This window comes from Poecilia reticulata, linkage group LG8 (assembly GCF_000633615.1).
Source record: "Poecilia reticulata strain Guanapo linkage group LG8, Guppy_female_1.0+MT, whole genome shotgun sequence".
In the NCBI taxonomy this organism is placed as follows: Eukaryota; Metazoa; Chordata; class Actinopteri; order Cyprinodontiformes; family Poeciliidae; genus Poecilia; species Poecilia reticulata.
The window spans coordinates 20,716,017-20,741,114 of NC_024338.1; the positions used below are offsets into that span (position 1 = coordinate 20,716,017).

At 41.0% G+C, this 25,098-nt stretch overlaps 2 protein-coding genes across 3 annotated transcripts; both read right to left on the minus strand.

The window, feature by feature from the left end:
- Window positions 1–3,125: 3,125 nt before the first annotated feature.
- Window positions 3,126–10,529, minus strand: kcnj12b (potassium inwardly rectifying channel subfamily J member 12b). Of its 2 annotated transcripts, none has more exons than XM_008416588.2 (2): window positions 9,838–10,529; window positions 3,126–5,731 (listed from the first exon to the last, which is right to left on the minus strand). In XM_008416588.2, the coding sequence occupies exon 2, from the start codon at window positions 5,613–5,615 to the stop codon at window positions 4,341–4,343; it is 1,275 nt and encodes a 424-aa protein (XP_008414810.1). In that variant the 5' UTR covers window positions 5,616–5,731; window positions 9,838–10,529; the 3' UTR covers window positions 3,126–4,340. The 2 variants fall into 2 exon arrangements, with proteins under 2 accessions (XP_008414810.1, XP_008414809.1); XM_008416587.2 differs by having other exon boundaries at window positions 3,126–5,734.
- Window positions 10,530–16,757: 6,228 nt separating this feature from the next.
- On the minus strand, window positions 16,758–24,993 carry LOC103469148 (trichohyalin). Its single transcript, XM_008416669.1, has 12 exons — window positions 24,969–24,993; window positions 24,441–24,742; window positions 24,162–24,272; window positions 20,681–23,566; window positions 19,410–19,557; window positions 19,190–19,295; window positions 18,789–18,945; window positions 18,640–18,705; window positions 17,872–17,958; window positions 17,621–17,729; window positions 17,427–17,509; window positions 16,758–17,110 (listed from the first exon to the last, which is right to left on the minus strand). The coding sequence occupies exons 1-12, from the start codon at window positions 24,991–24,993 to the stop codon at window positions 17,054–17,056; spliced, it is 4,137 nt and encodes a 1,378-aa protein (XP_008414891.1). The 3' UTR covers window positions 16,758–17,053.
- Window positions 24,994–25,098: the final 105 nt, after the last annotated feature.

A 25,098-nucleotide genomic window follows, 5' to 3' on the forward strand; every position in this document is an offset into this window, starting at 1 on the left:
GGGGGGGTTGAATTGAGCTGTTTGACCACAATGATAAGAAATATGTTGGGTAGGGGCAAAAACGAGGACTTCAAACAACATGCATGATTATGATAGCATCACGCTGTGTGTTTTTTCCCCTCTCAAAAAATCTTCAAAGTCAATGGAATAATGAAGGAGAGTTTCCGCCAAATTCCTTATTTTTCCTGCAAATCATCAAGTAGGTGGCAGAAACTTGGACGCTCCATCAGGGTGTTCCAACATGATGACAAACACACATCAAAGCTGGGTTTAGAGTGGAAAAGGCAGACTCAAATTCACCATCTGGGATGAACCTGACCAAAGTGCCAAAGATAAGGAACAGAATACAGCCATGTGAAGAAGCAGCCGAACTTGTAATGGTCTGCAGCTCGCCTGAAGACCTGCAGAACATTTTAAGATAAAGAGGAAGTTCTTGAAGGTAGTTTAAAACCTCTGTGCAGAACAGTAAATCACTCAAAGGAACAAATTTTGTTAGCATACCCCCACCACCCCTCCGAGACCATTAACTCATTAAGACTCATTAAACTCTGACAGTAATCACTAATGTGACGGCAGCTCATTAGCAGCAAATAAACGATGTTGTGCCGAAGCGTCAGGACTTCTTCGTCGAGGCGCAGGAGCTGCAGCTGTCAGCGGAGCGTCGTGTTCCTCTGCCCTCCACCTCTCTCTGTCGGCTAAAGGGAAGCACAGAAGATAGCTGCCACAATTAGGGCTGAGTGCGGCTTTCAGCAGCCCACTCTGCGCGCTCAAAGACCGACCCCGCATGACCTCTCGTCCTCCGACACATGCCGAGTGGGTGGGAGACGTCTCCTCCATCACGCGGCTCATCTCGGAGGATGCAGCTCCACGGAAGTGACAAGTAATGTTCTCATTTAATCTATCAAGACAAAGGTAGATGTTTATCTGCAGCTTGATGCCTCTTTGGCGTCACATGTGTCAGGTCAATTAGTAAAACCGATCTCGACGTCTTCAAGGCAGGACCGGGACGTGAATGTGTTTCTAGTATTTCCTTCCTGGAAGGACAGAAAGAAGTCTGTTGCCGTCTGAAAATGTATCTCATGCCTCCAGAACCTCAACACATTTTCTCATGTTACGACCTCTGTCTATGTTCCTGTTATCTGTATGCCACCCCCTTTTTCTCAGCTTCCACTAAATAAAATCCAGTGCAGCCAGCTGCTTTCAGACAACCGCACACAAATCACGCCTGTCCACCGAAACTGATGCAGCCAAGAGGCCATTTGTAACTCTGGAAGAGCTAGCTTATCATGCAATGTTTTAATAAAATGCACAAAATCATCAAAGCTTTGCAGGAAAATGGATCTGAAAATGACAATACATTAAAAAAAAAAAAAAAAAGATTCAAAACTTGTCGAAATCAATGAGTGGCGGTGTCAAAGTTTGCTATTGTGTCAACGTTGCAGGATGTTTGTGTTCCTACTTAATGTGAAATTAGAACGAAAGGGAAAAAAATGTGGCTAGCAAAAAATAAACACATTTTACATTTTATCGATCAGCTTCCATTTTCATGAGATTCTAATTGGACAGTGAAAAATGCACCCTAGAAACATGTTTAAAATACAGACCAAACTTGAGCTATTTAGCCAAGAAGGACAGAGAGGCAGAAATTTCAGCCTGGATGTGCAAAGAACTTAGATTGCTACCTGATCTTGAGTGTGCGTTTTTGTGTCTGTGATGTGTTCTCTGAGCTCAGCGTGAATGAAGAACAGCCAAGTCTTCTCCATGTACATGGAAAGGCGTGCCTGCCGGGTTACATAAGAGTGAAAGCGGAGACCTTTGACCTCCCACCAGCCAGAGAGGGTTCAGCAAATCACCACCGTAAATTATAACCCGCTCCAGTTTTTCCAAGTAACTTGTTCACGCCTCCCCACCGGCTGATCTAAATGTTAAAACTCAACACAGAGCAGGTGCTTGTTGTCGCTGTGGTGTCTGGCTGCAAGGAAGAAAAGGCAGAGAGGTTGGCTTTGTGGTGTTTTATTACAGTAATCTGGAGATTTTATTTGTACTCTGTGCATTTCCAGGTTGCTGTCGTTGTTTCACACAACAAAGTAAAACGAAACAAGGCAAAAATCTGAATAATTCGGATACATTCAGTGGAAGACATCGAGAATAAATAGTCTTTGAACATTATTTCAATCTTTTCAGCAAAAATATATGGAGAAATTATGTTTTTTTTTCCTTTATTTTTTTCTTCTTCACTTTTAAGTCAGAAAAAAATGGGGTGGGGGGGGGGGTGTCGAAGGAAATAAACCAACTATTTACAAAATGTTTTCCAGACAGCTGTACAGATTTAAACTTTTGTGTTTCTTCAGGAAGATCTGACCTCAGTGCAGAGGAACCACCCTTTGGTTTCCAGAGACGGCCGGTTCTGCTGCTTTCAGCACAAGTCAGCGAAACATATATATATTGAAAAAAAAAAAAAACGAAAAAAAAACAAACAAATCTGCTGAAATGGGCGTCAGGTGCACAAAGCTAACCCACATAGAGCTTTTGGTTTGACTAATGGTGAGGAGAAAGTCATTCATCTCAGGAGAGAATCAGGAGTCCTAACCACAGGCTTTATTACTTATCTACTGTAAGAAATACAAACAGTGAAGATGAACCGTTTAAAGTGTCTTTTAACAGTACTTTAGGAGTCTATTATGGAGGTTTACTTATTATGAGGTTTCAGTGGAGGGGCCAAATGTAATTTAGCAAATGATCTGGAGTTACAACAGCAGGTCATTTCAAATCAGAAGTCTTACAGCAAGTATGAAACACATAGTTGATCTTTCCCCACGTCTATTCACATTAACAACAAATCAAAGGTTTCAGATTTTGTTTTTCTTCTTTTTTTTGCATGGTTTGTTTCCAGTGTGAACAGATTGTGATGAGAACTGCTCAAATTATGCAATGTTGCACATTTTTAAAGAACAAGACAGCATAAAATCTCCTCTGAAATGATGACTCAGTCAAGTCAATTTAACGACAGCACACGTTTCTACCAAAAAGTGAGCCGTGCTTTTTATTGGAAAATATTCAAGGTTGAGGATGTTTCATTAAAAATGTGCATGCTTGWTTTTTTTTGTCTTATTCCTATAATTGAYCATTTTGTGTTAACATTTCTCCTTGTTTTTGTGTAGTTTTTATTTTTTCATTTTGGGCATTAGCTGAACGAGATTCCACCTCGCCTCTATAATCATAGATGAAGAGAGGTAAAACAAACTAACAAAAAACTTATTCTATATTTYCCTGACTCCCATACTGGGAAATTGTCTTCAGCAGCAAACTGTGCTGTGATTCCTCGGCAGAAGAGCCCCTTGTGTAATTCTTCTGAAACCTGGAAGCGTCTATGTTAGAGGTCAGCGTTATTGGCACAGACTTTCACTTTGCTGGACTAGTTCAGGGTCCCCGGCGGCCATTTGGTTGGATGACATGTCCTGATTAATATTTTTTTAAAACTACAAGATGCTACAACTGCATTATACTAGCTAAACAACATTTTAAAAAACAAACAAAAAGAAAACATTTTTAGCAATTTGGTATTTGTTGCATTTTGGCTCTGAGCAGTTACTCTTTTAGTAAGTACACATTTTATCATGATACACCACAAACTTCAATGTGCTTAACTGTGATTTTGTGATAAAACAACACAAAGGAGAGGCTGAAAGAAGTTATTGTTAATTAGAAATAGGTCTGGACTTAGTTTGAGATTCGGTGACACATTGTGGAAAAACTCAAGGTAGTGTGTGTTTGTGACTGCAGGTGATTTTAAGATCTGTATTAACTTATAGCAAGGAGTTTTTCTAGTTAATTTGTCATTTACGTTTTTGTCCCTTTTGTCAAGGTGAGTTACTGGCATTACTTTGAGTCTTGCAGTTGTTACGGTATGATGCTGAGCTGAAAATCTGTTTAAATAGTCTACAAATTTGGCTTAGTAAATAATCAGCTTCACTGCAAAGTCATGTCATTTTGCAGCTGCATGTAGTCCAGTTGAAGCTGTTAAGTTTTTCTCAAAATACATGGTTCAATATAAAACCATGTATAAAACCATGTTGATTTTCATGCACTTCAGATTTAAGATCCTCGCCAGTAGGACAGTTTCCAATTGCATCTAATAAAGCTCATGAACCATCTCAGAAGGAAGAAAGAGTTGTGCATCCTGTGACGTTTTGAATGTATCCCTTGCGTGGCAGGCATGGCGTACCACTGGTCTTCAAACCGTTACGAAGACGTCCTCATCGGTGTCCCAGTGTCTGCAGGACGACATTCACAAATCGACCCACTTCAGCCATGACAGACCTTCTGTCAGCAGACAAAGGTTAAAGTGCGGATTCTCTTCGAGAAGATGGCTGATTGCGGTCCGCTGGGGTTAGCTCCGACGGACAACTTTTGTCTTTTTCCGTCTCGGGGTCTCCATCTCCATCCCCATCCTCGTCCCTGCTGATGAAGGCCAGCTCGTTCTCGTAGCAGAAGGAGTTGGCGCCGGACGTTGGGAATTTCCTCTCCTCCATGTCTTTGGCGCTGCACCTGGGCGTGGACGGCACCTCAAAGGTTTTGTGAAAGTAGGCGTAATCGATCCGGTACTGGCTCCTCTCCTCGAAGATGACGGGTTCGAAGCGGTGGCCCCACAGGATCTCAGATGGCAAGTAGGAGGTTCGCGCTTGCGTCGTCATGGCCGTTGCCTCCACCAGTCCTTCCAGGATGATCACAATCTCGAAGTCGGACATTTCCAGGTCTTGCTTGCTGATGCCAAACAGGGGACTCTCTTCGTCGATCTCATGGATGACGGTGAGGGGAGCGACCAAAAACAGGCGGTCGGTGCCTTTGTCGTAGCCAACGTTCATGTCGAGTTGATCCAGGGGGATGTACTCACCCTCCTCGGTGTAGCGGGGCTTCACCATCTGAGCCCGGACATGAGCCTCCACAATGTGGCTCTTCCTCAGGTTGGCAACCCTGAACATGAGGCACAGCTTCCCGTCCCGCATGGCGATCACCGCGTTGTGGCTGAACAGCAGAGTCTCGGCACGCTTCTTTGGCCTCGCCATCTTGGCCATGATGGCGCCAATCATGAAGGCGTCGATGATGCAGCCCATGATGGATTGAAAGACCACCATGAAGACAGCCGCTGGGCATTCCTCCGTCACGCAGCGAGCTCCGTAACCGATCGTCGTCTGGGTCTCGATGGAGAACAAAAAGGCCGTCACGAAGGTGTTTACCTGCGTGACGCAGGGAACAAAATCCCCCCTGTTCTTCTCCATGTCGCCGTGCAGGAGGCCGATGACCCAGAAGGCCAAGCCGAACGTCAGCCAGGACACCACAAACACCAGGCTGAACAGCAGGAACATGTACCGCCAGCGGATGTCCACGCAAGTGGTGAAAATGTCCGACATATACCTCTGGGACTTCTCGTCCATGTTCGAGAAGTGGATGTTGCACTGGCCGGTCTTGTTGACAAACCGGCTGTGGCCTTTGCGTCTCGTGTGGATCTTGCCATTGCCAAAGCTGCCCACGGCCGGCATGGTGCTGAGTCTGAATCCTTCTTCTTCACAGGACAGAAAGCTGCGGTGGTGGTGGTGGGCCCTTCCTACGCTCATGCCGCAGTGAAACGCAGCCAGGGGGGCTTCACGCAACAAGCCTGGCTCATGCACAGCTGAGCCCTCTCACAGAGGTGCACAGCTCTGTTTGGTGACAGCTTGGTATCAGTCGTCAACTTCTGGGAAGGAGAGGACAGGCAGGATGTTATCACCAAGTACAAAGATGGAGCAGAAAAACAAGACAAAAACTAAGAGTGTGATGAAAAACATTTAACCAGTTGTCCTTTTAGTCCAAATGTTTCAAATTCAGTGTTCAGTCTTCATTCACTGAATAACTGTGGCAGACATATTTCAGTGTTTTCAGTTTCAAACTTTGACTTTTTCCCTTCGCCCTCCAAAGCGTCCTTTCGACAACAATCAAGGCATTGATCTGTGTCTGACTTTCTCGTCCCTCCTCTTGCATGATCGGAAATACTCTGGTTTATACTATAAGCATTTCAAAGCTCATCAAGGTACAGAAATAGCCAGCTAATTCAATGCCCTGCCACTTTATGTGACGTATCTTGTTTTTCCTCCAGCTGGCGCGACTATTAGAGGCACTGGTACTGGAGTACCGCGATGAGGCTGTGTGATTCCCTCGCGAGGCTAAAGTGGAACGTAATAGGGGCTAAAAAAAGATGGGGCAGAAAACTGGGTATTGAAACAGAGGTCAGCTCAGACACAAGTGGTTCAATGGCAACCCTCAAAGTGATCACCAAAAACATTTAGTTTAAAAAAAATGGTTTAAAACTGTGCAGTACCATCTATGTGCTTTAGAAAATTATTAACTTGACTTACCCTTAAAGCTTTAGGCATCTAATTACTATTGAATGAGTTAGTAGTAATTGAGATTAAAAAAAAAAACTGTCAGATTATCCATTTTGAATCTAAGATAATGCTACTTTTGCAGACTCCTGTATGGACACCTTGTAATTTTTCTGTTTCAGAAACTGAACTTATAGTCACTGGCTGATTATTACTTTCCAGTGGGAGTTTCTAATCTCTTCATCAGACTTTTATTTCATTCCTGCACACTGTATTGAGCTAAAAGTATTCCTCTCCCTTCTCTATCCTGTTTTATATTTTTCTTTTTCATATTACAACTCTTTTGTAGCCTCTAACAAGCTTTCCTAAAGTAATGCCCTTCCCCCTGCAGCTTCCCCCGTCTGTGCTCAAGAAACCCGTCACTGCAACACGACTCTGACAACATCCTAAAGTTTCCACCTAAAGGTGCACAGAAATTGTTTGAAGATAACAAGGTGGATATTCTGGCGTGACCTAGTCAAAGCCCAGACCTCGATTCAATAGAGAACTTGTGGTAGGACTTGATGAGTGGTAAAATATCCCAATGAGTGAATACTTTTTAGAACCATCGCATAAACAAAAATGTTTTAATTTTAAGCACGCTGAACAAAATTTAGAAGCAGTTCTTTTTCAGGAGGAACATCGTCAAGCTTTTGTTGACGATGAACTGAATTATCCACTTTGAGTTCCAAAGTTTAAAATAAACTGTTTTAAATTGGGCCGACTGCGACTCCGTGCAAAAAGTTGTCTTGCAGTTGGAAAGTTGTTGGTTTGACTCCCAACTTTCTCTTGCAATCTATGATTTGTCGTTGTGTCAAGCAACTAACATCTTTGTATGAATTTTGTGAGTGAAAATTACGAGTGCAATTTGATGAATGTGGCAGCGTCCATTTCTACTTGTCTACAACTTTAATCCTGACCTCTCTGCTGTGTTCCTTGGCCTTCATAGTGTTGTCTTTGCATTGGACAAAAACTGCCTCAATGTGTCTCACAATTAGATCAAAAGTCAGTATTTTTATTTGATAACTGATCACTAGGAAATCCAAAAGGTATTACGAACATCTGGGTGTTATTTTGGAACCCCAAGTGTAAAATCGAGCTTCTATGTGAAAAACTTCTAAAATAGTTTTGAGAAAAAAAAACAACCTCATCTTAACTCCTTTTTTCAGATAAGATTTGTTTTCTGTACATGCTGCGTAAATATATTTACATATTTAAATTTTTCCCTGTTTTTTATTGCATAACTGTCTGAGATCAACTTATGCAAATAGTTGTAAAGTTTGTGATGTCCTTATGCAAAGCAGCATTTATAATTTTACATAACAAGCCAACAAAGTGGCTTCCTTGTAAAATCCAAAAAATTTATAATCTGTTCAACTTTGAAAGACTGCAGAGACAGCAATTCAGTAAGATGCTAACATAATTTGGACAATTGTATCTCTAATTTTGAAATAGTTTCCCAGTAATAAAACAATTAACGCTAGACCTTTTACATTTAATGTAAAACTAAATAGCTAATAAGTGAACACTGCTTTCACTACTCAGTATTTATTTATTTTTTTATTTTATTTGACAGAATTTTCAGTTTTTTTTCCCCCATTAAATTCTTATTTTACTGTTAGTATTAGGTGTATTTTGTAAGTTGTTTTTATGGTTGCACCAATGTCAAAATTTGAGCCGATATTGATGTCCAATATCTGTTATTGATAATACTGTTTACCAATACTATGCATATTTCCCTACACTTTTGACTCAGTGTAAACGCGACCACAATGTCTGCACTGCTTCTCTGCTTCAGTAAAACATCCGATAATCCTTCACTGCATCACTATAGTCACATGACGGAACAAATACCACATAGCCAAACTCTCCCTGCCAGCATGCCTAGGTGGGCCCCATATGGGGAAAAGGAGGGCAGACCAGATGGGCCCCATATAGGTTTGTTCCATGGTGGGCCCACATGGGTTTGTCCATTTAGGGCCCATGTAGGGCCCACGTAGGCTGTGGCTCTACATGGGCAAACCCATGTGGGGCCACCGTGGAATCCGTGGACAAACCCATATCGGACCCATATATCAGCCCTTCTTTCCCCCGCATGGGGCCCACCTAGGCATGCTGGCAGCTCCTGAAACACAAACGGCAACAAGGAAATCAATATTGGTTGTTAATATCAGCCCAGTTTCACTAATTAGGCAGACATTGATTTGTTAAAAAAAGACTTTCATCAGCCAATACCAGTGTTGATGCCAATATATCGTGTATCACTAGTTTCTTTGTAATAATAGCTTTAAGGGTTAATGTCTTCACGTCTGCAACTTAACGACAAGAGTTTAATAAATTGGACAAAAATTATTTACAAATTTGGGGACTTCATTTTCATTTGAAAAGAAAATAAATAAAAATCTTGTTTCCTGTTTTATCCACTTAACAATCCACTGCTACTTTGCGTTGACCTGCTCCCTCAAAGCGTTCTGTTTATTAGATTGAAGTTTGTGGTTGTATCTTGGAAAAAATATGGATCAAGTAGTAAGAATAGTTTATTGGGTAAAACAGACTGGTCTAGATGACTAAATGTAGATAAATATTTCATTCTAAAAGGGGGTAGCAAGTTTAAGGGTTCACCTTGGTGGAGAAATGGCTAAGTATCCATTCGAATGATGGCATTTAGTAACAAAATGCAAATGTTTACTAAAAGCCGCCCTTTAGGTTTAAAAATACTGTGTGTTTGAGTTGTAAATGGAGAGGCTAATTTAATTTCTAAAAGCTGTTAGAAAAGAAAAAGAGAAACTGGTTTGCATAACAAAAAATGAACACAAATATCTGGATCATTCTAGCAAAAAATAGGAAAATATGCTTCCATCTTTTTGCTTTCTCTCATATTTCTCAGTTTAATGATGAAAGAATCATCAAATAAATATTTTATGTTTGCAACAGATCTATTTTTATTTGTCTTAATAAAGCTTCTTGGTGGACTCATGTAGTCTGTCCTGCCAGTGTCACCATCATAGATCTTGGATAACTCCCTGTTTCTACCCTTCATTTAACAGGTGCATGTAATAAAAAAGTAGGGCAGGGATAAATTTATGGTAGTGGGACAGGCACAAATAAGTGTCAAACTGCTCTTTGAATTATAACAGCTGATTTGATTTTTCTGCGTGCTTTTAAACAATAATTGCTGTTTCCTAATCATCTAGTTGCTAGGAAGCAGAATGTGAGTTTCGGAGGGATATTATTTTCTAATTTCTTGGTGCCAAAGCTCGTCTGCTTTCTCACAAATCACACTCTGCCTGCTGTGCTGTTATATTAATGCTAAGGAGACGGCAAGCGCTTTTCCTGCTGTGAATTGTTCTTACTGGAAATATATTTGAGCTGTGAGATGAGCAATAATCCAACGATAAATCCATCCTCACTATGACGTGTTATTAAAAGAAAAACTCACCTTTTGTTCATGTGTTCTTGATAAAAGCAGATCTTTATTTTTCCTTCTTTTCCAAAGCTTCCAGGTTTTTTGTTTTTTCACTAGCCAAATTGTTGCATGACTTTCCTCAGGCTCCTTTCTCTTCTTCTCTTCTGTTAAGGGTAAAACCACTCTATCATCCCGAGAAAGCAAAGCAAATAACCAGTTAATATCTTCATGTTTCTGCCTGATTTAAAACGATCTATTTCTCCACCAGAGCTGGAGAGGATCCCAATCTGTCCTGCTCGGCTTGACGTCCAGGGGTCCAGAAACAGACCAAAAAATAAAAATAAATGTAAAAAAAATTACAGAAATACTTCAACTAAGCTCTGAAGTCACAATTTTTTAACTCTCAAAATAGAACAGCGGACTAATTAAATGAAATTATGGCCTGCTGGTCCGTTCCAATCAACAATTCGACTCTTCACAGTTTATCCTCGCAGCAGCGGTGGCCGACAGTCTCTCCTCTTCCACGTGTCTCTCACTTTCTTGGTATATCTGCCATCTGATCTTGTTCTGCTGCATATCCCACTCCGTATCCCACATCCAGTGAACTATTGCTCACGGCTCATCTCCGGTCCTCCCCCTCCCTCTCACCGTGTCACTGTAGATACTTGGCATGTGGAAATACTCTTCCTCGGCGAAGTGTTGATCGTCGGCTGATGAGAACTGCTGATGAAAGGACCAACTGGTTCCGTCAGGTTTTAACGAGGACAAGCACAACCCAGACATGATGACTGGAAATGTTCTTATGAAACTGGTTTGACAGTATTTGAATACAGAGAAAAGACTTCCAGAGTGACTGGTTTGGTTTCCATTTAGACCCATTTGGATATTGGAAATGTTCCTGTTGGACTTGCAAATAGCTGATTTCTGAACTTCAATATTTTTCCATAATATATTGGTTATTTTGTTCTAAAACATGGACTCCCAAGTTAAAATGGAACGGTTTTAAAATGCATTGGACAAGTCTATTTGAGAAGAAGCTGCAAAAAAAATATATATATATATCAGCAACCTGGTTGCAAGTCTGCCCACAGCACCCGGTCTCTTTCAATCTAAGCCTACAATTAATGACAATAAACTTGATAAGTGACAGGGACATTATAAAGCTTGCAAAAATTGCACGTTTCTCCAAAATTTATTGTAAAAAAAACACTTCAGGGAAGCCTTTAAAGAAATCGTGAGCATCACTGAAGGAGCTGCTGGAATTTTTAGGTTGGTACTGATTCTCTTCTAAGTATGAAAACAATCTTCTGTATTCTCCATATGTCCAAATTAACACACGAGTTTGTTCTTTTTCTTGCAAAAAACGACAAGAACAAAGTAGTTTTTGCCAAGAACCTAAATGCTCTTTGGTGAGTCTCAAAGTTCCCGTTTATTGCAGGATTTATGTATAAAGTTTGACTCTAGCAGACACCAAAGAAGAAAACATTTCTGCCCGGAAGACGTGTCCATCGCACAAAACTAAACTATGGCATGTTCTTTTATGGATAAAAAACAAACTGGAACTTCATTTATTTTTGTCTTTCCGAGTTCAGCTTGTTTGAAGGCAACCAAGATATTGCTCCTTTAAATATAACACTAAAAAAAACACTCGAGCTTATAAGGTCCCTTCACTGTCCACTTTTAAAGCTCGTCTTAAAACCCATCTATTTTACTTGGCTTTCAACTCCAGCAGGATCTGGTTTTAAATTGTATGTTTGTTGGTTTTAAACCRTAAGAGTTTTTATTATTTTTTGTTGTTGTTATTGTTATGTTGTGTTTTAATGTACAGCACTTTGTATCAGCTATGGTTGTTTTAAAGTGCTTTATAAATAAAGTTGGTATGGTGTAATTTTGAGAAAAACACATAAGCATTTTAAAACAACTTGAAAACTATTGTTGCTTCCTGTGCAGATGTCCACTGTACAAAGTTACTGTCAGAACTGTAAATGGGTTACAGGTTCAGTTTGGAGACCAGATGGGGACGATGACGATGTAAAAGTGTGCCATGGGGACGGAGTAAGCCCACAGCCTCGTCGTTGTGTACCAAGCGAGTTATTTAAAGGCCTCCTCACTGCGGCAGCACAAACTGGGCCAGATTCAGCCGGTTCCAGTGGTTGGTCACACTTGATCACCTTTCAGATGACCGGCACACGTCTGGCTTATTTTTATCCATTTCAGAGCTGGGAGGTTTAACGCCGTCAAATGTGAGATGGGGGAGAAAAAAAAAAAGATGTTCAAATGACGACTTCACTTGTTGGTTGGTAGATTTTATTGTTGTTATTAAAACAAATTTAGACTCAAAGAGATATGTTCTTCAGATCTTTATGTTTGAATTTGTACATTTTGTCCTGGGTGTAATATATTTTGAGATGCAAAACCCAAACTAATTTAAGAAAACAACACAAACAACTCAAAATTAATATGTAAAGAATATTGTAGAAAAAAAACAAACACTACATCTGTTTCCAAAAAAAAACATTGTAATCTTAATGATGAATAAAAATGAAAAATATTTTTTTAAGAATCTGTCTGGATTAGTAAAGTATTAACTTAATATCTTCTAGTCTACTGGTCCACTGTTATTGTGAAATAAACTTTTAAAGTGTGATTCCCCCCAGACCCCAATGAAAATAGCTTAACTTGCTAAACCATGCAAAAATAATCACAGGTGTGCCGTTACTGATTTCCTTATGTTTTTCAGAGAACTCTACGCTACATCACCATCTTTAATGTCTATCAGCACCCAGAGTAAAGAAGTGTAAAAATCCTTATAACATAAAGATTTTTCACTGTAGCAGCATAATCTCTTGATGAAAATGTAGAAAAATATGCATTTGTATCCGGGAGAGAAAGTCTTGATTAAACCAAATAATTGTTTTTAAATAAAAACACTGCTGGCCCATTTACTGGCACCCAGATTTTGTAAAAGCCCTTTTGCCGGTGACCAGCACTACTGGCTTTGCCTAGTTGTTATTTTTAATAATCATAAATAGTTTGTAAAGAAATTTCTCAAGAGAAGTAAGGTTCTGATCTTCAACATTATAAACTATGTGGTCTTTATGGTGTTGAATCACATTTATTCTATTGCATCAAGTGTCAAGAAGGCTTCAAACATACAAAAAATAACAAATCTGTAAAAAACCAAATGTCTTTTCCTGACACAGTTTACAAGAATAAGATAAGTATTACAGCGAGTTCCTCAAGCATCAATCAGGAGCATCATCCTCCAGACAGAGGCTGCTGTTTCCAGCCAGGTGCCAAATTTATATTTGTCCTAAGTGAACAACGTGGGATTTATCCATTGTCATGGAAACACTGATAAATCTAAGTGTTGCATGTAGGTCACAATCCTCTGGACCTGATTTATTGAGATATTTCCTGTTTTTGTTATTGTTGTTGTTGTTGTTCTTTTAACAGTGTCAAAATAAAATAAACAAGCAAACAAAAATAAACTTCATTTCACTGAACGTTTTATCCGCAGCGTCATGCATGAAGCCGAAAATGACCATCCGGGAGGTCCTTTCAAGGCAGAGTAAACACAGCAGTAGAGGTTTGGTTCTGGAAACAGGCTGTACTCGCAGATCTGAGTACAGCTTCTGCACTGGTTGCTGTAATTGATCTCTGCTTGACTAAATGGGCCACTTATTTTTACAGCCAGAGCAGGTGCACCTGCGTACCGGTGTTCATACCTGATCAGTCATGAGGACCTGGTTTGGTGGGGCAGCTTGAGCTAGAAGAAACCCTGCAGGTGCTCATAAAACACAGACACACATGCACACACATGCACACACACATGCAATCCATCCCACATGTAGGAATGCAGAATCAAGCTGAAGCAAAACAAATTCATGTGTGATACGAAGGGCTTCTTATTCCATCCAGCATGTGTTTCTGCATTCATTTATTTACCAAGATTATTGAATAAAAATCTATCTATGCAACGTGATTGTATGCAAATAATTTTATTATATGTTTTTCCCTGTAGATTAAATGTATAAATATATAATTGTAATTTAGTTGAAGTCTAAACTTGTTGATAAGGTTTATTAGACAAATGACTTTGGTGAAGAAATAATGTGACAGCAACATGAAACCATTCATGTCCCGAAATTTCACAAACTTTTTCCAACCAGGGTTTTGTGTGTTTGACGAAGAAAATATGGCACATAATTGTGGTGGAATTATATATATAAATATATTTATATATATATATATATAGTCATATAAAGATTTTAATAATGTGCCATTTGTTACTTTTGTTCCAATTTTAGCTACAAATTGTTGATCATTCGTTTTTGCACAGTAGCTCAATCAAACTCAGTCAGACTAATGGAGAACGTCTATGAACCCTGTCCCACCCGATGATGAGCATTCCCACACCATGACGCTGCCACCGCCGTGTTTCAGAGTGGAGATGGTGTGTTCAGGGTGATGCGCCGTGTCGGTTTCTTGCTTGGTTTTTTGTTGTTTGATGTTTTCTCAACATGGCTGGATGGCAAAGATGGATCTCTGCAGCTCCTCCAGAGGAACCATAAGCCTGCGGGTTGCTTCTCTGGTTAATGGAGGCTGGATGACTTTGCATGCCACTGAATTTTTATCTGTGAAAAAACATGAAAACTCTGTTTACTTTCCGCTTCGCAGTCAAGCACTGTTTTGTGTTGGTATATGCAAAAAAATATATAAATTCTTTGCCATCCACTGCATGTAAATCTTGAGATATCTGTTGAATTTTTATATTTAGAGGATAAAATGTTTTGCCATTTTAAATAAAAAAATAAAAAACTTGAATAAATCTATATCTATAGTCCTACATCTGCCTTCATCTTACACCTGTGGACATCTTTCAACCATTTAATAAAAACAAATGACTATATTTGCTCCTCAATCCCGCTTTTAGTTTTTAAGCTGGCGAAGTGTAAAAATGTTTGATAGAAAAGTTCAGACGTGGTGCTGTTTGTGGCGTTTTTAGCTTTTACACACCAAACCCCAACAGATCACCATTCTGCTTGCAGGTGCAGAAGTGTGGAGCATCCATTAAAAAAAAAAAAAAAAAAAACAGCCTCAAGAGTGGGTACGTTCTCAGAGTGTCAGCTCACATGACTTGAGTTTTTCCCCAGTGGGGGTCTCGGAGAAAGGAGGGTGAGTGTTGGGTTTTAATGAGGTGCGATGTTCCTCTGAAGCAACATGACTCTAAGCAACAGAGACGTACGTCTTCTGAACAACCTCTGACACACGATTCACTGAAAACGTGTCTGAGAAAACCATTTATATCCGAATGTTTTAAAAGAATAAAGAGGAGAAACCTGATGTCCAAATTGAAGGCTTAGTTAAACCGCCTGTGGTATTAAACTTGCGTTGTTTTTCATGAAGAGTGTCAGCTATCCCTAAATATAATCAGCAGTCATGGAGACACCGTGAGGCGTGCAAAACGTCATCCAGAAGATTTCGAACCTGTGGAGCATTTCTGCTGTGAGACCACCCAGCAACTCGTAGCGAAAAAAGATTTCAGCATTGTTACTGTGAGTATCAATGGAGACAATTAAAGTCATGACCTGTTCTTTGTATTTGTCTGGAGACAAATTATGTACTTTATTTAGTTTCATTTATCTATTTATTTTTTTGTCTTAAAATCAGCTGTTCCAACATAAATTTTCAGATTATTTTTGCAACTGTGGAAGGTCTCTAGTAATTCTGTGTTTATTTAAACATAAACACAGAATTACCTAATATTACCATATTGAAAAAAATTTACATTCTTCACAAGAACATTTTTACAGGATTTCTGTCTTGTACAGAAATCTGGATTTCTAGGTTTGTTATTGATTTTCCAAAAATTTTTTAATTTCTCCTGCATGCCTGTTTAATAAATAGAAAATGTGCCTTGTGATTTTGTTAATGTTAATGTTTGATGTAAATAATTTTAAACCTGGGCAGAGGCCAAATTATATCCAAGAACAGACAAAGGGGGCATTTGCCTTTTTCCTTTTACCATAACTGGACTTTCTTTGGTATCAGAAGCACTGATTTAAGTGCTAAACATTTATTTAGTTTTATTTCTCTCTTCACATGTCGCTAATGCAGCTAATCTGAAACTCTTCACTTTGTTATACTACTCTCTTTGTATTTAATCATGGTTCTTTGTTATTTTGGAAATGTTTAAATTTCACTGTCACGTGGATTTTTTAAATAAAGATTTTCAAGCACATATTTGACTTGCAACATGTTTTTTTAAAACAATACAAATAATTCTATATATTAGAAAGTAATCTATTTTAAAACGATTTTAACAAAAACAATTGAAAAACAATAATAATCTCAGCTCATATTTTTCCCCAATCAAGTCAATTAAATAAAAAATATATATTTTATTGATGTCAAAGAGAAATTAAAGAAACAATAGTTAACTAATCTGCCCTGCGACAGACTGGCGACCTGTCCAGGGTGTACCCCCGCCTCTCGCCCGAAACGTTGGCTGGAGATGGGCACCAGCACCCCTCCCGACCCCACTGAGGGAAAAAGGGTGCAAGAAAATGGATGGATGGATGGATAGTTAACTAATCTGCTTTTTGTATAACAGGCTGACATGGAATCCAAAAGTGGTTTTAGAATATATAGTGTTTAAGGAACCAGTTTTATTTTGAAAGTATTAATGTTTTTTATGAAGGCAGGTTATTTAAAATTCTGTCATAACAAAGTTAGAGTTAGAAAATGAAAACAACTGAGCCAGTTTAAAACAAGAAACAATGAAACTTCATTGACCAGATTTAGATTTTTTTTAATCATGGCAGGAATTGATTATTAAATGTCATCATTTCTAGTTTATTTAGATGATTTTAGTTTATTTAGTTGATGATTACTCTGCAGCAACTGAATTTCTAGTGATCTGACTTTTGTCAATAACTCAAAACAACAAATGCAATAAACCATTTTAATGAAAACATCATTGTTAAATCTACTATTTTACAAAGTCCATGTGAAATATAAGAACCTGCAACCCAACATGTATGCAGCACAATTTAAACCCGACGGAGCTTCTGTGTGCCAGAAGAATAAAGCCCGTTTCTTGCGCCCCCTAGTGGTCAAACCTCACCACACAACTACCTCACAGTAAAGAGTTGCACACGRCATGATGTCCACGGAACAATAGCACAAGCGTCTCTTTAAACAGATTTATGAAGATTTCCTGTGACGTCAGTTGACTTCCTGTAAATCAGGACGACTCAAACAACTTCATCCTTTCTTGGGTAGATAGGCCGTCTTTTAAACTCTGAAAAACATTAAAAAAAAGAAACGAAAAGCAGGAAAATTATCATAAACAGAGGAAAACAGGAACAATAGTTTAAATCTGCTGAGCTGTGCGTTACTTTAGATACTAATAAGAGATTCAATGCACGTAAATAAGTTTATATCAGCCCCTTCTTAAGGTTGGCGCAGCTAGACAAATCTTGAAATTGATCCATTCCTAACCAGTTATAGGTACAGTAATCAGTCGTGTGAAAAAAGTATCAGAATCCCATTTTTCATTTGATAAATGGAATAAAAATGAATCAAATGTAAATTACAAAGTTTGTGTTGATTTTTACCCTTGATCTGAATCCTCGTATTTGACGCAGGAAAGAAGTTTTCTCTTTCTTTTTGATCGCAGGGTTGTTTCTCACAGAGTCGTCTATAAATAAAGACAAGGTGGCAGAAAAGGCCGTGTGAAGCAATAGCTATTTAATAAATAAAACTATACTTTGAGTCTTCTAAAATGACGACAGAGTGAGAGTTCACTCACCAACACGATGTCCTGAAGCGTTTCTGCTCAGAGACCAAGTAGCAAACTTGGCTTCGTTGTAGCTGTTTGTATGAAGCGCCTTCAGTTTATTTTCTGCATAAACTTTGTCCTATAGTACATGGAATTGAACATAATAATACAGTATGTATTGTGTGTTTCATGTCGAATTCACAAAACAACTTCTGTTAGTAACAGAGATAATTCATGTTGATAAAATTTTTAATTTAGAAGATTTTATTTATTCTTTTTACCATTTGAGCGATCTGTAAGTCCTCTCTGAGTGACATCGCTTCCTGTTTGAGATGCTGCATCTCTGCCTCCTTTGCCCTCAGGATCATCTATTACAACAGAAACCATAACTGTTTTTCAACACTTTGTCATGTTTCACACAAAATGTATTTACAGATTTCATGTGAGATATCAAAACTAAGTTGATTTAATTAATATGTTTGTTTGTTTTTTTTTTTTACTATTAAAATCTGGAAATTTCTGTTTATCCCCCTTGAGTTGAAACATCGTAGAGCCTCATTTAGTAGTAATTTAAGCTACAAGTATGTTGGAGTTTTTCTCTCCCTACTAGTTTTGTTTTGTTTTTGCTGAACAGCTCAAAATCAGAGTAGATGGAAAGCATCTGTGAAAACACCTTATTTTAAGTTTTGCTACAGATTACCAGTTGAATTTAGGTCTGGACTTTGACTAGATCAATTTATCTATAAAATAAAGTGTGACTGATTACATTGTGCCATTAGCTGTGAAGAAGTTCCTCATCCTGAGCAAACATGTGGCCACAGTAGAGAGGAACTACTGCATTTTACTCCAAGTTAAATGATTCCAGCTTTTCCTGATGAATCTGTTCCTAATTCTCACATGCTACCTTGATTTGGACAATCACATAAAATCGCAATAAAACACTAGCTTGATTTTGCAAACTAGTGCATATTTTCAGGATACATACTATATAACATTAATGGTAATATGACTTTTTTTTTTAAAAACAAAAAAACTTTACAGACACCTACTTCCATCTGGCAAACATCAGACTGTGCTTGATTTCCTGGAAGCTGAGTCACTTCTTCTGGCTCTCTCTTAACAGCAAATAGAAATAAAACATTTTTGTAAGACTAATATTGACTCTACGAACTCTTGAGTGAACAGAAAATGTTTCCACCTGCTTGTGTTTGAGCTCCCGGTTTTCCTGCTGGTACTTCATCACCGATTCCCTCTCGGTCTGCAGCTCCTGGCTCAGCTGAGAGTTTTCCAAGCATTTCTTCGTGTGCTGATCTGACAACACCTCCAGCTCCCTCTGCAATAATTGGATCTCCTTCCTGCAAAAGAAAAAAAGCAGAGGCATGGAGGATGTTGGAGAGCTAAGTGGGTTTTGGAGGAAATTGCATTAGGTGGTGGCAGTTATTTGATTGATAAACCAAAAGTGGAAAGTAAGAGAGCCGTAATGAGAAAATGACATTACTGGACAAATAAAGAGAAACAGAAAATCGACTATTTAGATTTCTTCTTTTTTAAAAAAAAAAAAATATGTTGGGAACATTTTAGGCGTTTCTGGTAACTCACTCGTACTCCACGTGGAGTTCAGAGACGTCTGCGCTCTCCCTGATCTGCTGAGTCAGTCTGCTTCTCTCCAGCTCCTTTTTATGAGCTCGCCGCATCGCTACAATGGCTGCAAAAAAAATGGAAGTTATGTTCAGATCCCTGCTGCTGGAAGTTTACGGTTATCTTCTCTTTTTTATTAATAAAAGAGCCAGGCAGAAAAAAATGATAAAGCTGTATCTACCGGACATAGTAGCAGCGGTTTCCTCCTGCAGGAGCTGGTCTTTCTCCCTCAGAAGTTCGGCTACCTGCTTCTGATGCTCCTGCTGAAGGTCCTTTATGATCTGCCTGTGCATCTCCTCCATGGCAATGAACCCAAGATCACACGAAGCCTGTAGCAAAATGGGGAAACTAGTTTTGGCTGCAACAAAGGTGATTTAAGCGGACAGTTCTTTTATTGCTAAAGTAGAAAATAATATTAAAAACAGAAAAAAATGATTAATTTGGTCATTATTGCATCTCTGACCTCAGGAGAAGAACAACAAACACTCAAATCTTCCCTCTTCCACCTCCTCCTTGCTGGACAATCTGTGCCGATGCCTCTGTTTTTGTGCCAGATGCGGCTAAAATCTCCAATTAGATCACTTCTGTATTGGCTGAGAGGAAATTGTGAACAAACTTATCTCAAAGATTAAACTTGCAGCATCAGCTTATTTCTATGTCAACAGTTCTTTGTACCTTCACAAAGTAAATTTGCCAGTTCCTTCTTACATTTAAATTCTGATCTGTTTAAAATACTTTTATTGATCTAAATGCTGAACTCGTCAAATCAAACTCAATAGCATTCTAATTTTCAAAAAACAAATATTAACATTTTAGAGCTACAGTCTGTGTTAAAATCCAAGCATTTATGCGAGAGGCCCCTGAAGGTTTGAGGGCCCCAAACAGCAGCTCATTTCTGCTTCGCTGCAGAGGAAAGCAGGGAGTTGTCCAAATGCTACTCTGCAAGCCAAAGCTTTCCAGTTTCTCCTCTTAAAATAAAAATGAATTATTTATTCTTTTTTATTTCAAAATCATCCAATATCAGGAACAACATTTCAAATTTCCCTACTTTTCTGCTTTTGAAGATTAATGAGTCGGAATGATAGTAAAACACAGAGGTAGCGGCGTCATGCTTTGGGGAAGCCTTTCTTCCACAGGTATGAGAAACCCAGAGGAAAACCTGGTGGAGGCTGAAAAAGTCCTAATGCTGGATTGGAAGTTTGCTTTACAGGAAGACAATATAATGACCTAGTCAAAGTTCACATATAAAACAGGTAAAAATGTTCATTGTTTGCAAAGCTAGTTGAGACTTAGTTTAATAACCATTTGTACTCTGCTCATCCATCAAAGTCACAATGAATGCACAGTTCCTAAGAGATTGCTTGAAATGTCCTTAGAGATATTCTATATTCACCAAGCAGGAAATTATTTTTAAAAATCAGCAGAAATCTAATGAGAAAAGATTTTTGCTACCTGCAGCTTTTCCAGATCTTTCAGATAAGCTTCTCTCAGAGTGGCTCCGTCGGCTTCTTGGGTTTCATCCTCCTGTGCTTTACGCTCAGTCGCAGCCTGGTCAGACAGAGAGCCGATGGGAATCTCCTCTGAGCACAGCTTGCTCTGCCTTTCTTTGGAAACACACAATTTGGAGTAGTGGCCGTGCAGCTGCTTCATCTCCTCCTCGTGGATCTGTTGCAGTTCCTTTATCTTCTCGTGAAACTCCGCCTCCAGCTTCTGCATCTGTTCCATGTGACAGCACTCGATTTTCTGCATGTCTTCCAGGAGTTTCCGGTTCCCGGTCTCCACCGACGCCATCTTCTGCTCGGCCCGCTCCAGCTCCTCTCTCAGCGCGCAGTTGTCGTCCTGAAGCTGGTCGAAGGCTTCGTTTAAAGCCTCCCGCTCTTCCGTCGCGCTGCCGAGCTCCTGATCCGTGCAGAGATCTCGCAAACTATTCTGTGGCGCTTTGCTTTGCTGAAACTCTTGTCTTATGTCTAAATAAAGCCTGTCGGACAAATACATCAACTTGACCTGCTCCTGGAAAAAAGTCAGATCGGCTTCAGAAACATTGTCCCCACTGTGGTTCATACCTTCTTGGACTTGGGTGTGGTTGACCGGAAGCTCCTGGCATACCTGGCATAAGAACTTTGCCCGCTTTTGCAGCCGAGACAAGATTTGCTCCAACAAACCTCTTTCTCTCTCCTCCTCTGCCTTTTTCTCCTCAAATCGCTTCTTTATGCTTCCTTTTGCAGCCTCTTCTGAATCTTTAGCTTGCTCATCGTAAGGAGAAAACTCAGAGGGGCTGATGTCTGCCAGGCCTTCCCGTTGATCATGACTGCTCATTTGAATCACGCTCTGTTGCTGAAGTTTCAGAGCAGCGTAAATGAGCTCGGCTTCTGCACAGAACCTTCCGATCATGCTCTCCAGTAACTGACCGCCGTCACATCCGGTTCCTCTGGACTCCATTCTTCCTTCACCTTTTAGACTCAAGATTCTGGAGATCAAGTTTTTGTAACTGCGAACCAAATCGACCCTGTCCTCCTTTCTTGTTGCAGATAGCTCGCAAATCCCGTTTTGACTCTGCAACACGGAAACCATTTTCTCCACAACAAACAGCTCCTTGATCAAATACTTCCCAATGTCCGACACGCCATGCGAAGGCTGGGTGTTGGCCAATCTAGAAACGATCTCTTCTTCAGCTCCAACTAGTTTCTCGTCGCCAAGGATCTTCCCCTCTTCTTTACTCATGTTGCGTGCCTCCTGCTGGAGTCTCTCAGCATCCTTCTCCCCTTGCTGAAGGCAGCCGGCGACCCCGGCCAGCTGCCTCTCGATGTCGGAGGCGTTGACGGGAGTCGCCAGGAGCCTCTCCCTGCAGGCCTGGACGACATTGAGAGCCACCTGGAACCTGCCGACCAGCATCCTGCAGCGGGCCTCTGTCTCCTGGGCGAAACGCTGGCTCTGCTTGGCCTGGCTGTGGAGCAGCAGGCTGAGGTGCTGGGCCGTGGCTCGGCTCTGGGTCAGCTGGGAGCAGAGTTGGGGGTCCTGGCAGCTGATGTGACCCTGCTGCTCCTCCAGCCTCTGAGTGATGTCTCTCAGTTTCTCCTCGGTGATGAACAGCTTGGTTTCAAGCAGCTGGATTACGGACATGAATTTTTCCGCATCGTCTCCCGTGGCAGTGAGGTGCTGGCATGATGCGTCCACTGAGCGGGAGCGGGATCTTGCGTGCTCCAGAGACTTGCCGTTGCTTCCATGAGAGACCTTCGCCAACTGAGAGTTCGGAGTCTGGAGAGCTTGTCTGTCTTGACCCTTCTGACTGTCTTGGGGAAAAGAGCAGGTGCAAACTCTCATCACTTCGCTCAGTTTCACTTCTGTCTCCTCTAAGCTGTTGCCCAACACCTCCATCTTCAGCAAGACCTCGCTCAGCTCCTGCTCCTTGCTGTCCAGCAGCCTTTCATAGCCTTCCCGGATATCGTGCGTTTCAGACTCCCTTTGCTGCACCTTCCCCAAAGCAACCTGCAGATCCTCACAGGCTCTCTCGTATGAGTGCTCCAGGTTGTAGTAGTGTGTTTCCTCTGTGTTCAGGCGATCCTGCAGCCTGCCCACCTCCCTGTCTGCCTCTGACAGCTGGCTCTGCAGCTCCTCGCAGCGACGGTCCAGCTGCTCCCGTTCCTCCTGCAGCCGCTGCACGGCTGACACTGTGCGGGCCAACTCCTCCTGCAGTTGCTGCTGCGCCTCTTCGATTTGTCTGGTCCACGTCTGAGTCTTGCTGAGGCTCTCTAGCTGCTGCTCGGCCCTCTCCAGTTTGTCCCTCAGGTCCTGGGAGTGTCGCTCGGCCTGAGCCAGGCTGGCGCCCAGGCTCCTTCGTTCCCTCTCCTGACTCGCCTGGAGGAGTAAGAGGTGCTTCTGCAGGCGGGCCTCTTTCTCGGCCTGAGCATCCTCGTAAGCGCGAAGCTGGCCTGACATCTCTTGGAGGTGTTTCTGCAGCTGTACGGCCTCCTGCTGGAGGCTCTGCTGGCTCTGCAGCTCCTGCTGCAGCTGGGCCACCTGGGACTCTGTTTCCTTCCTCTTCTCTTCGCTGGCGCTCAGCTGGGCCTTCAGGGAGGTCACGCTGTGCTCCCACTCCCTCTGCTGCTCCTGAAACCGCCGGCGGTCCTGCTCAAGGTGCATCTGAGCGAGCGCCGTGGCGTCCCCGGTCACCAGCAGCTGGGCCTGCTGGGCCAAGAGGTCAACTCTTCGCCGCAGCTCGGCCTCCTTGGCCTCTTCCTGGCTCCTCTTCAGCTCCTCAAGCTCCATGCGGAGGTTGTGGTTTATCCTCTGCAGTCGCTGGAAGGTTAAGGCTTGCTCTGAAGAAGAATTGGTGTCATTCTGCAGAGCGTATCAGAAGAACAAAGTTTTCAGTCTTACAACTTGCACAATTTAATTATGACTCCTCTTTGTAAAAGACACAAGTCCACAGCATCGCAGATCCTCCGTCACGTCTAATCAGTAGGGATGAGATGTTTTATCCATCCTTTGTTTCACCCTGACTCCACCTGGACTGTGGGTTTAGGAAAAGTTCCGTCTTAATCTCAGCAGAACAAAGCACACGGCTTCGGTTAAAAGCCCAGCTGAGCTTAATAAACTCCACAGGTTTACGTTTGTGATGGTGGGACCATAAAGGCTTTCTTAATGCCATTCCTAGCAATGTACGGGTTGCTATTGAGACACTGTGTTCCTAAAACACCATTAGATTACTAATTGCAAATTCCTAGAAATTTTGATCAACTTGAGGGAAAAGAAATTGTTGGATTTACCTTAAAGAAAAATGTTATGGGTATCAGTGCAATTTCTTCGATTCTACTCAGAACACATTTTAGCCTCAAAGCAAATGTTCTCGAATTGAAAGTAAATTATCTTCAATTTTACCAGGGACGCAGTTGAATTTGACACAAAGTTAAACATATGAATGTCTTTATTTTACCTGAACACAAAGAAGCTTCTCTGAAATAATCTCTCGTTCTTGTTGCAGCTCATCCTGCAAGCTCTTGTTCAGCTGCTGGATTCGTGACAACTCTCTTTGTGTTTGTTGCAGCTGTGGAGAAATAAAAGCAAACATTTAAACAAAACAAAACAAAACAAAACAAAACGAAAAAACATGTTAGCCTTCTATGAAAACAAGATAATCCATATTTTGTTTGAATCACTGAACGTGGTACAAGATTTTCAGTTTGCAGCAGTTTTGTCGTCGATAAAATCTCACCTCTTTGACAAGTTGCCCAGTTTGCTGCTGACTCAGCAGTGCTGCACAGTCCTTTGCACACGTGGGGTTTATCAACACTTGTTGCTCTTCCCTCTGCGGCTCAGTTTCAGGACCCCGTGGGGACGGTTGCTCAGCTGCCGCCTCCGTATCTGCACGTTTCCGCAAATCCTCACCATCTGACAGCACCACCGTTGAAGAGGAGTCGTCGCTCTGGAATCCCTCAACGGATATAGATGCGTCTGTCGCCCCTAACCAAAGAGACAAAATCAAAAATACCACACGTTGATGTTTACATTTGCTCTCTTTTCAGCTTTTAGAAAGCTGGTTTCAGAGAAGGGAAAATACAGCTGCAAGTCAATCGGTCAGCTTGAATCCAGCTGGAAACCTACGGAAAGAAGTGGAAATCAGAGTGGAGAGGAGTCTCAAGGCTTAAAGATGGTTTGTAAAGAAGAATGGATCAAAGTCACACCTAAGCGATGCATCCAGGAAGACGTCTTGAAGTTTCCAGAACCGAGACTCAGTAAGCACCCTCAGTTCTGACTCCCTGTGCCATTCTGCCGCATTACACATCATTTATGAACTCATTTGTGTGGATTTCTTCATCTGTGAGGATTGCTTGGGTTGTTAATCTCATCAAATGTTTCATGTTTCATAAATA